We start from the raw sequence: 12,770 nt of genomic DNA, 5'->3' as shown, positions 1-12,770 counted from the left end.
CACCTTTAGATCCATCCGTGTTGTTGCAAATGGCCAGATTTCATTCTTTTTTATATTCTTAAACTTCCTAAGTACCCATGATTATAGATCCCTACCCCCCCACCCCCACCTTCCTTCAGCCCAGAGAGTCCTTTAAACACATATAACACAATTTATACCACTTCTCTGGCACTTGTGTACAGCTTAGTACTGTTTGGTTTTTCAGGGAGCTTTGCCTGAGTTTCCTAGTTACATGAGTTATTTGTCCATATACTTGGAAGAGGAAGGCTTCAAAGGTTCAGTCAACTTTTTCAGTATTCTACAGCCAGGTTAGCATGCAGTCCTGTTTGCTAAGGTTTTGTTCCTTTGTACTTTGTGGGAATTCATGGTATTTAGAATAAATAATTATTACTACCAATGTGTATTTTTTGCTACAGGCCAGGCAAGTGCATTGCAATTTACTTTTACTGTGTTACCACTAATCCTTGAAATTCCTTGAGCTCTTTTCTCCTTTTACAAAGAAGAAATGATAGTATTAGTGACTAGCACTTGCATAAGCTATTTTATTTACTTGTTTGCTTACTCTCGCTATTTAAAAATTATTTTATATGTATTATTTAATTTCATAATATGAGGTAGCTACTCTATCATCACCACTTTATAGATGAGGAGACTGAGGCACAGAGAAGTTAAATGATTTGCCCAAGAAGATACTGCAAGTGGCAGATTCAGTTTCCTAAGTAAGTAACCACAAATTACAGAATCCTAAATTTATATTTAAGCAGCCACCACTATGTGTCCAATACTGTGCATTTTATATACATTGTCTCATTTGTCTCATTAAATGAAACAGTGCCCACTAATACAGAATTGAGGTTGAAATATTTAGCAATGTTTCTCTGCTTTTAACCATTAGCATAGCATGTTCTTTCACCAGAGAATTTTAGAAAAGGATGGCTAAAATAGAATACTGTTTCTTGAAATTTTATTCTTTGGGAAAATTTTAAGTCTATCTCAGAGTAACATTTAATTTATTCACTGATTTCTTTTTTTGATAAGATCTTACACTAGTAAAAGTCAGTACTTTGTCAGGTTTAGATTTGGTAGATCTAAGTAGTTTATACAAGGTTCATTACCAATTATTCCTTTTATTTTTAAAGTTGGATCTCATCATTTGTTCTTTTCATTTTAATAAAACTTTACTTTGTATGGCACCTCCTGAACAGGAGCAGTCAACTTTAATCTTTGATACACTTTTACTATGTCCATAGTCACTGTCAAGGCAGTTTGCTAGAAAGCAGTGTATCTCATCTGAATCTGTAACTTCAGTAGAATAGTAGTGATTCCTCTTAACCCCACCTCACCCTATCTTACCCCCTTTTTCTCATTTCCCATGGGGTGAGAATTGTAAAAGCTTTGTTGTTTATTGTACTTGATGGAAAACTAATTTTTGGCCACATGTGGTTAATATTCTATATTTTTTCATTAAGAACACTCACACTTTTCTTCCCAAATGCTAGTATGAGAAAGTACCTTGGAGATAGAGCTCATCTTCTATAATAGACCAACTGGCTAGGCTAACAGTATTTACCCAAAAAAAGTAATATAAACTCTGAATATGGATTTAAGCAAAAATTTTGAAATAAGTAATTGGGCAGATAGGCATAGGAGTCGAGAAGCATGGTGGTGTGTATATATGGGAACTGAGTTGCAAAGCTAAATCTTCATTATCCACGGTAGGAAATCCATAGATAATGTGTAAAATTGAAAAACCAAGAAATAACCTTATGATCGTCTTATGTAGGAATATGGAGAAACAGCCCAGTGTTGATAGGGTTTACTCTATAGAACAGAATAAGAGTAGGAAGGCATGAGGTTTTAGAAGTTGATGGTTTCCTGATAAATTTTATAGTACTATTTGACTTGTAAACTGTGTACATGTTTTTGTCTTTACAGTTTTATTTAAATTTTTCATTATAGAATATGTCCTGTTAAAATATTTTCTGGATAAATAAGGTCTTTTATTTATTTATTTATTTATTTATTTATTTATTTATTTATTTTTGTATATACTGTTTAGTTGTTTAGACTGGAAGGAATGTTGACCTTTAGGGAAGAATTAATAATGACTGTAAAATGTTTTATATATAATATAACCAAGAATATTTTTCTTTAGGTGTTCTTAAATTATATAGTAGGATTATCTACAGCACTCAGGTTTTAATTAATGCCAGCACCAGAGATGCTTCTCAGATATTTATCTGCAGCCTAGACCTACTCTCTGGAGCCCTAGACCCATCAATCTCTCTATTCCTTCTGTGATAACATCTTTTTGGATGTTTTAAAGGTGCCTAAGACTCAGTATGTTCAAAACCACACCAAGTAATCTGCTCTTTTGTTTTCTTGGTCCAGTTCTATCAGTCATTATCCGAAACCAACCTTGTCACCTACTTCTTCACCCCAATATTTAATCCAACAAATTGCATTAATTTTTACTTCCTAAATATCCCTTCAGGTTTTCCTTCTGCTCAGCCTCCACTGCTGTTTCTGCAGACACAAGCTATTAGCATTTCCCAGCTAGCCTCCAGCAGTAGTTTTCTAACAGGGCTTCTCATATATTTTGCCCTTTTCTCCATACGGTAGCCATTTGTCATGCATACATGATTTCTTGATAGGGTCCCCTTCCCTGACTCTGAGCTTAAATCTTCAGTGGTCGTCCATTACTCTGAAGATAAAACTTCCAAATTGTAATAGCCTCGAAGGTACCTCATGACTTGGGCCCTTTTTCTTGCTCTCTGCTCTCAACATTTTTTCCTCATGTTCCATACTCTCTGTCTCTGAATATGAACAAATATGATAGCCACAAGCTAGACTAAGCTGGCAGCAGGAAGCAGACAGAAGATAAAATAGTGTGCAAGTTCCAATAAGCTATCTGAATTAGAAACTTGTGTCGATGTGCCTCTGATACAGGAGTTTCTGTGACTGGAGAGCAAGGACATGGAGTATACTTTATCTTTGGCACAGTATCTGCTGCATTTTAGGCACTCTTTGAATGTATGGGTTGTGGATAATTAGAGGAGGATTATTCCAGTTTTTGTATCTAGTTGCCTCATAAATGAATCAGACCTATAAGTCCTGTTGCTTTTCTCTTTGTTGTTTTTTTCATCGAGGACCATGGTCTCTCTTCTTGTGGGTACAGTTTAAAAAATTAGCTGTGTTACATACTTACAGTCCTGGAAAAAATCACTATGACAAATGATGGTGAACATGAAGACTTGCTAACTATCATAGCTTAAGGTGTCGGTGAGCTGTTTTTCTGTACTTAGTACTCTGCACCGACATGATAATTGTTGAGAGCTCAGAAACAAATTGTTTACATAATCTTTAAGAAAGGAAAAAATAAGGCACATTTTTATAAGGCTTTCCAGTATATTTACTGTTAGATTCTGTAGTATTGTATCTATTCTGCTATTTAGAAACCTTAAGAAATTAATCCTCTCAGATCACTTGAGGTGGTGACAGTTCATGTGCCAACACTTTGTACCAAATGCTAGAAACATTTCTAGAAAGTATGATTATTTTCTCCAAAGATCAGTCATGCTGCATCTCAGTTATAGAAAATATGTTTCCATTTATTATTAGAAATATTTTTCCAGATTAAATTATATTGCATGGTTTTCCTTTTAAAATTAAATCCCACCTATTGTTTGTTTCAATAATGAATTTAGTTGTAAAATTTATTTACTCACCACAAAGGCTACATTAAAAACACTTATCTTGCCTTGTCCTTAGAGATTACTCTCACTGCTTGGGACGCCTGGGTGCTTAGCGGTTAAGCATTTGCCTTCTGCCCAGGAAGTGATCCTGGAGTCCCCAGATCGAGTCCCATATCAGGCTTTCTGCATGGAGCCTGTTTCTCTCTCTGCCTGTCTCTCATGAATAAATAAATAAAAATAAAGAAAGCATTTAAAAAAAAAAAAGTTTACTCTTGCTGGATATAGAATGTGAGTTGATGTTTTTTCTTTCAGCACATACATAATGTCATTTGACTGTCTTTTGGCCTCCATAATTTCTGATGACAAGTCGACATCATTGGAATTGTTTCCCTCTGTCATTTCTTTTGCTGCTTTCAACATTTTCTTTGCTTTTCAGCAGTTGGACAGTTAGGCCTATGTGTGGTTTTTCTGGGCTTTTCCTCTTGAGGGCTTGAGCCTAACCTGTTTAGGCTTTGATATTCTTGAGTAAGATCTTTTTATTTGTTTTTGTGTTGTTGTTGTTGTTGAAAACGAGCTCTGGATGGTTCTATTAAGCATTTTGCTTTTTACCAGTGTGTTCTAATGTACTTCTAGTGATATTAGAATCCCCTGGATCAGTGATAATGTATATATACTCTGCAGAGTTTTCCACATGCCGAGCCCCAATTCAGTAGTATTGCCACCATAGTGATGGACACCATTTTTGGCCCTTGGGGTGTAATACTGTTTCAGATTTCCTCAAGGCTGGGCAGTTGTTAGCGAGGGTGACTGGTTCTGATCATCTTTAGCATCGGCTCCTGCCCTAGCAAGAACTTTCACTTTTCATGAGGAGTTTGAGCCTTGAGTTGATCTGGAGAGCCTAGAGTTGATTGATTCTAGCAACTGTTTTGTCATCTTTGCAGCCACCATCTTCTGTCTTATGTGTGGGATGACCCCCAACCAGTGGCAGCCACCAGAGTGTCTGGGGAGGTAATCAAGATCTTCATGATCTGTAAATTTATCTTTTACTAACTTGAAGAAATTTTTAGCCACTGTTTCTTCAAATAGTTATTTTCTATCTCACTGTCTGTCCCCTATCCTTCTGGCTCTCCAGTTTTAAGTACCTTAGACTTTGTGATATTTTCCCACAGGTCCCTGACATTCTCTTCCTCCCCACCCTCAATCATTAATTTTTCCTCCATGGAAAAATTTCTGATTGGAATAATTTCTATGGCTTTATCTTCAAGTTCACTAACTATTCTGGTATTTCCAACATATGGTTAAATCTACCTAGTGAATTTTTTATCTCAGGCATTTTATTTTTCATTTTTTGAACTTGTACTTCGTTCTCCTCTCTTTTTTAACATAGTTTTTTGTTTTTTGTTTTTTTCTTTTTCTTTTTAACTGAGATTCAAGCATATTTGCCCTCACATCTTTCAGCATAAAGTAGCTGCTTTAGAATCCTTATGTGCTAGTAATTCTAGCCTCTGGGTCATCTTGGTCTCTCTTGGTTGCCTTCTCTCTTGAGTATGGGTCAGTTTTTCCTATTTCTTACATGTTTCTTTTGAATGACATATAGAGACTCTGGATTCTACTTTGTTCCTCCAGGAGTGAGTATTGATGTTTGGTTGGTTTCCTTGCTTGCTTGCTTGCTTGTTTGTTTGCTTGCTTGCTTACATTAGTAGGCAGTTAACTTGGCTGAACTTCTAGCTACAAACTCTGAAATCTGTTATTTTAGCTTTGGCCAGGTTGCTTGGAATCTCACATATGTGTAATTGGGATCAGAGATGTGTGCAGAATTTATACATAGGATTTGGTGCTCCTTTCTTTCTGTGATTTACTTACTAGGCTTTCAGCTGTTGCGATTATGCCAAAGTCTAACCTTTGGCTAATGAGTAGGGCTGTAGGTTCTCTGTCTAGGTTTCAGCTACCCACACCATCTGGGGCCTGCTCTCTGGCTAAACGCCATTTAAAAAAAAAAAAAAAAGGAAAATCACTCCATGCTGTTTGTTACCTTCTTAAGTACTGATTCCCCCCACCCCCCCCCCACCCCCACCCCCGCCTTCTCCTGCCTATCATCCTTCTATTGCTGTTTATGCCTTCTGCCTTCAAGTAGTTGCTTTTATGCTTTGTCGGGTGTTTAAAGTTGTTTATGAGAGAGTTGATCTAGTAGGAGCTACTCAGCCATTATGGGAAATATAATCCCTAAAATACAGTTGTATGTTTGAACAATCTTCTTGTTTGTGTACTTGATGGTCTTTGTAAGAAAAGCAAGTGTGATAAGAGTTTTTCAAAAAATCTTGGAAATTTGTGTTTTAATAATGGAAATAAGTCTGAATTTATATTCATGATTCATTATCCTCTAATAAATGTCCTCAATTATACCGAAAATGTATTTGCCTGTCTCTCAAAGGGTGTAAAAATTTTCAGATCTAGATCATTTGAAATGTGTTTTAGAAGCAAAGTAACATGAAGAAACCATGCAGTAAAACCTTCATTTCATCCAACAAATGTTACATCTTTGACCTAGGTCCTGGGGTATGGCAGTGAACTTCAAAGTTCTTGATCCTGTGGAGTTAATGTTTTGGGAATAGATAGATAAGTAATAAATAAATACATATCAGGTACTGACTTGCTATGAAGAAAAGCAAGGTATGAGGATGTGATGGGCATTATTTTAGAGAGATTGGTCGAAGAAACTTTCTGAGAAAGTGATATTTGATCAGAGATCTTAATGAAGTAAGAGCGGAGGCCACGCATGTATCTGAGGGTATAAAATGTTTTAGGCAGAAGGAGCAGCAAATGCAAAAACCCTACAGGAGGAAAGAGTGGCTTTTTTAGAACCAACTAGAGCTTAGACAACCTGGAGAGTGGTAGAAGTGAAGTCCAAAGGGGTGGCATTTAGCCAGGGGCCTTGTATTGTAAGATTTTTAGCAGGGGATTTTGCCCAAATTTACTTTACACAAAGATCACTTCACTCAGTAGAGTAAGGGGCAGGTGTGGAACAGAAAGTGAAGGCAAGGAGGAAAGCGGTTGAGAGACCTTTGCAGCGGCACTCTAGGTAAATTACAGCGATAGCTCAGATGAGAACAATAACAGAGGTGGGAGAAAGTGATCAGATTCTAAATATTGTTTATAGGTACAGCCAATGAGACTTGATGCTGGATTCGAAATGGGGTATGAAAGAAAGATCAACTGGATAAATGATGGCACCATTTACTGGGATGAAAAAAGACTACGGAAGCATTGGTTTGGCTGGCGGAGGGAATTAAGAGTTTAATTTTGGACATACTAAGTTTGAAGTGAGTTTTAGTTGTCCAAAAGGAGCTGTCAGGCCGGTAACTGGCTATATTAGTGTGGAACTCAAGGAAGAGCGCTCCCTTGGCCTTGCAGATAGAAATTTGTAAAGCCTGTGTGTAAGGCAGTATATTGGGATGAAATTACCTGCAGAGGAATGTAGGTGTAGTTGAAAAGAAACTAGTTCTGAACTCCATTGTCTACCAACATTTAGATGTCCAGAAAAGGAAGAAGGTCTAACAAAACTGAGAGGGAGCTGCCAGGGGTAGGAGAAACACCAGAAGAGTATAAATCTCAGAAGCCAAGTGAAGCACTTGTTTAAAAAGGGATTGGCTGACTAGGTCCTAAGCTGTGGTTGGACAGGCACTGAGGACTGCTCTCTTTAGGTCTGACAACCTGAAGTTTTCTGACAGCTTTGATAAGTATAGTTTTAGTGGAGAAAAACTGTGAAAGCCTGATTGGGTTTAAGAGAGATTAGTAGGGAGGAAAGGAAGACACTTAAGTATAAACATCCCTGTCAAGTAGTTTTAGCCCAGAGGAGGGAAGGGGCAGAGAAATGAGCCCATCGCTGAAATGAAGTCAAGGGTAGCTTTCTCAAGTTGAGCAGTGCTGTAAGCTCGTTCACGTCTTAAGTAATTCTTAAGTATCCTTTACTAATTTTCAGTACTTCTCTTTTCTTCTATACCCCATTGTCACTTTTACCTCTGAGATGTAACTAAGCCAAAGTCACAGAGACAAAAGAATTAAGGAGTTTAATTAAATAATGATAAACTAAAAGGCTTTATTTACCGTGAATGGTATCTAAATGAACTTCTATTCTGTTGAGGACTCAGGATTCTACCATAACTTAATTTAATAAAAAATATTTTAATATCCACTGCTCCACTGAACACTGCCTACACAGTGCTAGTTACACAAAAAGGGACAAAGAGATCTAATTCCTATATTCGTGGTGTTTACAAATTTGCTTTTTTTTAAGCTTATGTTAGCAAAATTAAAAGAAATACTACAGATAAGTCTTTCTTAAAAAGATTGTCTTATTGTTAAATTTATCATAAACTGAAATGATTAAACAAGTAGCATGGTATTTAAATATTATAATATGTTATTTAGGTTTAATATACTTACATACTATTTATATGCCAAAGAGGCTTTCGATACTAAACATGGTTTACATTAAGAACAAAAACTAGGTAGATAGTTCTCCACTTTGGCCACACATGAGAATTACTTGGGGAAGTTTTAAAAATCTGTGTACCCAGGCTGCTCTCCCGCCAACTAAATCAGGACCTTTGAGGTTGAGGCTCTAACATTAGTATCTTTTAAATGCTGATTTTATAACAACAATAACATCAGGAAGTAAATTGCTACTAATTCCCTGAGGATGAATTCATTGCACATTTAAGAATTAGTATATCTGAAAATTAAGATATCAAGTGCATTGGGTTATAGGTCATTTTTAGACAAAGCATGCAAAATCATTTGTAGAGCCAGACTTTATCAGGATCCAAACTTTAAAAAAATTTAAGTAGAGTAAATAAGATTACTCACCTGGGGCTGTCCTAGGATTATTAAGAAAAATGTCAATAAAGTTATTCATTTTCCCTTTTTAGAAGAATGAGGGAAGACATCCTTGACGATAATTTCTTAAATGCCTTTTGGAACAGCCATCCTAAATCATACAAATAGGAATTCAACAGTCTAAAAGTTTGCCAGTAAGAGTTATAATTGAAAATTATTGTATGGAGAGCATTATAGGACTAAATAATATTTTGATAACTTATATGAAATGTTAGGTACTAGGGACTCCTGGGTGGCTCAGTGGTTGAGCGTCTGCCTTTGGCTCAGGTTGTGATCCCAGAGTCCCGGGATCAAGTCCCACATTGGGCTCTCGGCATGGAGCCTGCTTCTCCCTCTTCTTATGTCTCTGCCTCTCTCTCTCTGTGTCTTTCATGAATAAATAAATAAATTCTTAAAAAAAAAAATAAATGTTAGGTACTAAAGCAAGTACCCTATGTATTGAAATTTTTAAACCCACAACAATATTCATTCTCTAATCAGTTGTCATTAAAATTTTTTTTCTTTCTTTCACAGAAAATGCTTGGACAGAAGAGATGAGTACTATTTCCACTAAGGCCTAGAATTGCCTACTGTACAAATAGTCCTGATCAGGCAATATACGAATGGCCCAAGGAAGCCACCAAATTGATTTTCAGGTTTTACATGACCTGCGACAAAAATTCCCTGAAGTACCTGAAGTTGTTGTATCCAGGTGCATGTTACAGGTCAGTGTGCAATGATTTCTGAACTCATTCATACAAACCTGGGTTGCTGTTTTTTTTTTTAACATTGGAAGAAAACTTTTATCTTCTTGTTGGCATTAGTGTGCTATGATGAAAAGAAATGAACTCTGGTATCTGATAGTCTGGTGGCCTTTCACAAGGTATTTCAGCTCTCTGGCATACAGACCATACCTACCTTGTAAAGGAGGGTTGAGGACTACATGGGTGCCCAATAGAAAGCTTTGGTACGTGGTCCATGCTTACTATGAGCTTGCTTCACTTTTCCCCCACCTGTTTGCCAGAACATTTTTCAATTCCACATCTTCGTATGAAAGTAAGAAAACCATTAAATAAAGAGGAAACATGGGTTCTAGTCCCAAATGAGCACTCCAAGCAGATTTGACAAGTAATATGTCTCCTTTATACTCTAGTTTGCTTTGTCTGTAAAACAAAGGAATTTGACTTAAACGATGCCTCAGGTCCCAATTCAAAAGAAAAGAGTGTTTTTTATTTTATTTTTCAATTTAATCTTGTAGGTTTTCCAATTAATATTGCTAACCATCTAATAAATTTTTACGTCTTTCTCGTATGTACAATTTTAGAAATCCATAATTCCAAATATTTAGTGAGAGTTGTACCTTCTCATTTGATTAAATTAGAAATCTTTCTATCACAAACTATCTTTCAGCTTGTAAAAAAAATAGAGATATAAAAAAGTAATTTGGGCTCAGATATATTTACTCGACAAATTATTTTTAAAGTTTGAAATTGTATGAAATTTTTAAAGGCTCAAGTACATCTGTACTTGACACCAAGTGACTACATTTTGTTTATGCCCTTATCACCTTTTATATGTACATTTTAGTGCTCTGCCTGCCCTTAGTCTCGTCCAGTTTTGTTCTCCATTCTATCATCACTTCTGCTAAAGTGTCTTTCTAAATGCAGATATTGTCATGTATTTGCCTGCATAAAAACCTCATGATTGTTTTCCATACCCTTGAGTAAAGTTCATATATTGTGACTAGGGCATACGGGTCTGTGATCTGGAATCCTGCCTCCTTCTGCAGCTTGGTCTCTTGCCTCATCCTCCTCACATTCTGTGCTGCAGACATCGTCAACTAATTGGAATTCTCTGAACATCCCTGGCTTTTTCTAGAGTATAGTGTTTAAGAGCATATGTTTTGAGTTAACGGTACCATACTGTGTACTTGAAATTTGCAAAGAGTGGATCTTAAATGTTCTCACCACCGCTAAAAACATACAGAGATGAGGGATGGGTACTGTGAAGTGGTAGATGACTGATTAACCTGATTGTGATAATCATTTCACAATGTATAAATATATTAAATCATAACATTGTATATACCTTTTAAAAATCACATTGTACAACCTAATATATACAATTTTTGTTAATCATACCTTAGTTAAATTGGAGGGAAATAGGGCAGCCCAGGTGGCTCAGTGGTTTAGCACCGCCTTCAGCCCAGGGCGTGATCCTGGAGACCCGGGATTGTGTCCCACATCAGGCTCCCTGTATGGAGCCTGCTTTGCCTTCTGCCTGTGTCTCTGCCTCTCTCTGTGTGTGTGTCTCATGAATAAATAAATAATATCTTTAAAAAAAATGGGGGGGAATAAGTAGCAAGTAGCATAGGTTTTCTTGATAAACAGACTTGAGTTCAAGCTTTAACAGTTACTAGCAGTAATTTAATTAACCTCTCTGACCCTCATTTTCCTCATCTCTATAGTGGGAATAAAAAACTTCACAGTGAATTAAATATAGGTAAATGCAGGTAAAATAACTGGCAGGATACTTGATTCGTGATGAGTGCTCAATAAATGTTAGCAGTCGTTACTAATAACAGTAATAATAGTAGTAGACCTATAATAAATATTTGGTGAATTAATCAGTCCACATTAGTTGATACGGTATGTAAAATAAAAAATGAAAAGTAAAAAAAAAAGAGTGGAGTCAGAAGTTAAAGTATGGGGAGGAACAGAGATAGAGATAGTATAGTGGGAGGGAAGGTGTTTCCCCCTAGAACACAGGTACTTCTTTCTAACTTTTCAAGTAGACTTTTATAATAAATTAATACTATATTGAGAGGGTTTAGTGAGTAACTGAAAAATAGAAAGATAATATAGGTCCTTCAATAAAATGTTATAAGGCTTGATATGAAGGAACTATCCAGAATACTCTCCCATAGCACAGCTGTAGAGATTTTAAAGAACCTTAACTGAGAGTAATAGAGCATTTTGTAGAATTTAAAATATTTTCAGAAAAAATAGTGCTGCAGTATGGTTTTTCCGTGTATTTAAAACAAAACGCAGGATAGTATGTATAAATGAGGATGAGGGGCATCTGGGTGGCTCGGTCGGTTATGTGTCTGCCTTCAGCTCAGGTCCTGGGATCAAGCCCCGCAGCAACAGGGGCTCCCTGCTCAGCAGGGAGTCTGCTTCTCCCTTTCCCTCTGCCCCTCCCTCACTCTCTTGAGCACACTCTGTCAAATAAATAAATAAAATCTTTTAAAAATAAATGAGGATGGGAGAATAAATATAAGCGTGTATATCTGCCTCTATTTGCATAAAGAAATACCAGAAAGATTAAAGACCAAATTAATAAAAATAGCCACCATAGTGAGCAAGAGGGAACAGGCCAGATAGGGATGGAGGTAGAAGTGAGACATCTCAACATTAATCTTTCCCTATTGTTTTGATCTATATAAATGAATTATCTATTTTTTTAAATTAATAAGCATGTGTTCAATTTTACTAAAAAAAAATAAATGATTTTGAATTTCTTTTGGGCACCTGGTAATAACACCTTCATAGTGTTTATCTGGTTTTACAAAGATAAACCGCCCTAAGGCATGCTTCCCAACATCTAGTGATAACTAAAATGAAATCCGTTTTGCTTACAAATTACCTGTGAGACCACATTCTTTTAAATTGAGTTGATAATCATTCTGGGCATTCAAGTAATGTGCGTTTTAGCTGCTATAACAAGAAATGTTCAAAGAAAGGAATGGGAAAGCTCCTCCGGGAACACATCTTCCAAAACCTGGGGAAATATTTTTAAACTGTAAAGGTAAATTTAGCTACCTCTGAATGTACTTGTAAACATCTTTTATTTGGTGACAGCCTTTTCTTTTGGGAGCTGCTCTCCCTTTCTCGGTTGGGTAGGCTTCTCTTCTTTCTCTGGAGAGGGCTTCCCTATAAAATACTCCTTCAGAACTTTTCTAGGTGAAAAAAGCCTGGTATAGGAAATAGAAGAAATTAGTCGTCAAAGAATGCTATGCTGCCCTTTGTGTATATGCTCTTAAACATCTTGCTTCTTAAAAGAAGAATGGAGGTATCTATCCTCTGCTTGCTTCTTTATTTACTGCTCAGATTCCTCTTTTTGGAACTACTCATATCCTTTCTATTTGATAATTAAATCTTGGAATACTGTAAAAATATGCATAGTTGACACTGATTTTTT

General features: G+C 36.3%; 1 protein-coding gene across 10 annotated transcripts in view; it reads left to right on the top strand.

The window, feature by feature from the left end:
* Positions 1-12,770, top strand: part of TAB2 (TGF-beta activated kinase 1 (MAP3K7) binding protein 2) — a 90,979-nt gene that overhangs the window by 34,011 nt on the left and 44,198 nt on the right. For 6 of the 10 annotated variants that reach the window (XM_072718817.1, XM_072718821.1, XM_072718823.1 and 3 more), the window contains one exon: positions 9,105-9,295. The exons of 3 other annotated variants lie outside the window; for them this stretch is intronic. In XM_072718817.1, the coding sequence (XP_072574918.1) occupies positions 9,194-9,295 (102 nt within the window). In that variant the 5' untranslated portion in view covers positions 9,105-9,193. Of the gene's footprint in view, positions 1-643; positions 720-9,104; positions 9,296-12,770 lie in introns of all 10 variants that reach the window. One more of the 10 variants, XM_072718828.1, reaches the window with a different exon arrangement.

The sequence above is a fragment of the Vulpes vulpes genome, chromosome 1 (assembly GCF_048418805.1).
Source record: "Vulpes vulpes isolate BD-2025 chromosome 1, VulVul3, whole genome shotgun sequence".
Classification (NCBI taxonomy): domain Eukaryota; kingdom Metazoa; phylum Chordata; class Mammalia; order Carnivora; family Canidae; genus Vulpes; species Vulpes vulpes.
The sequence above is the reverse complement of the archived record's forward strand: the minus strand, read 5'-3'. Positions and strand labels throughout refer to the sequence as shown.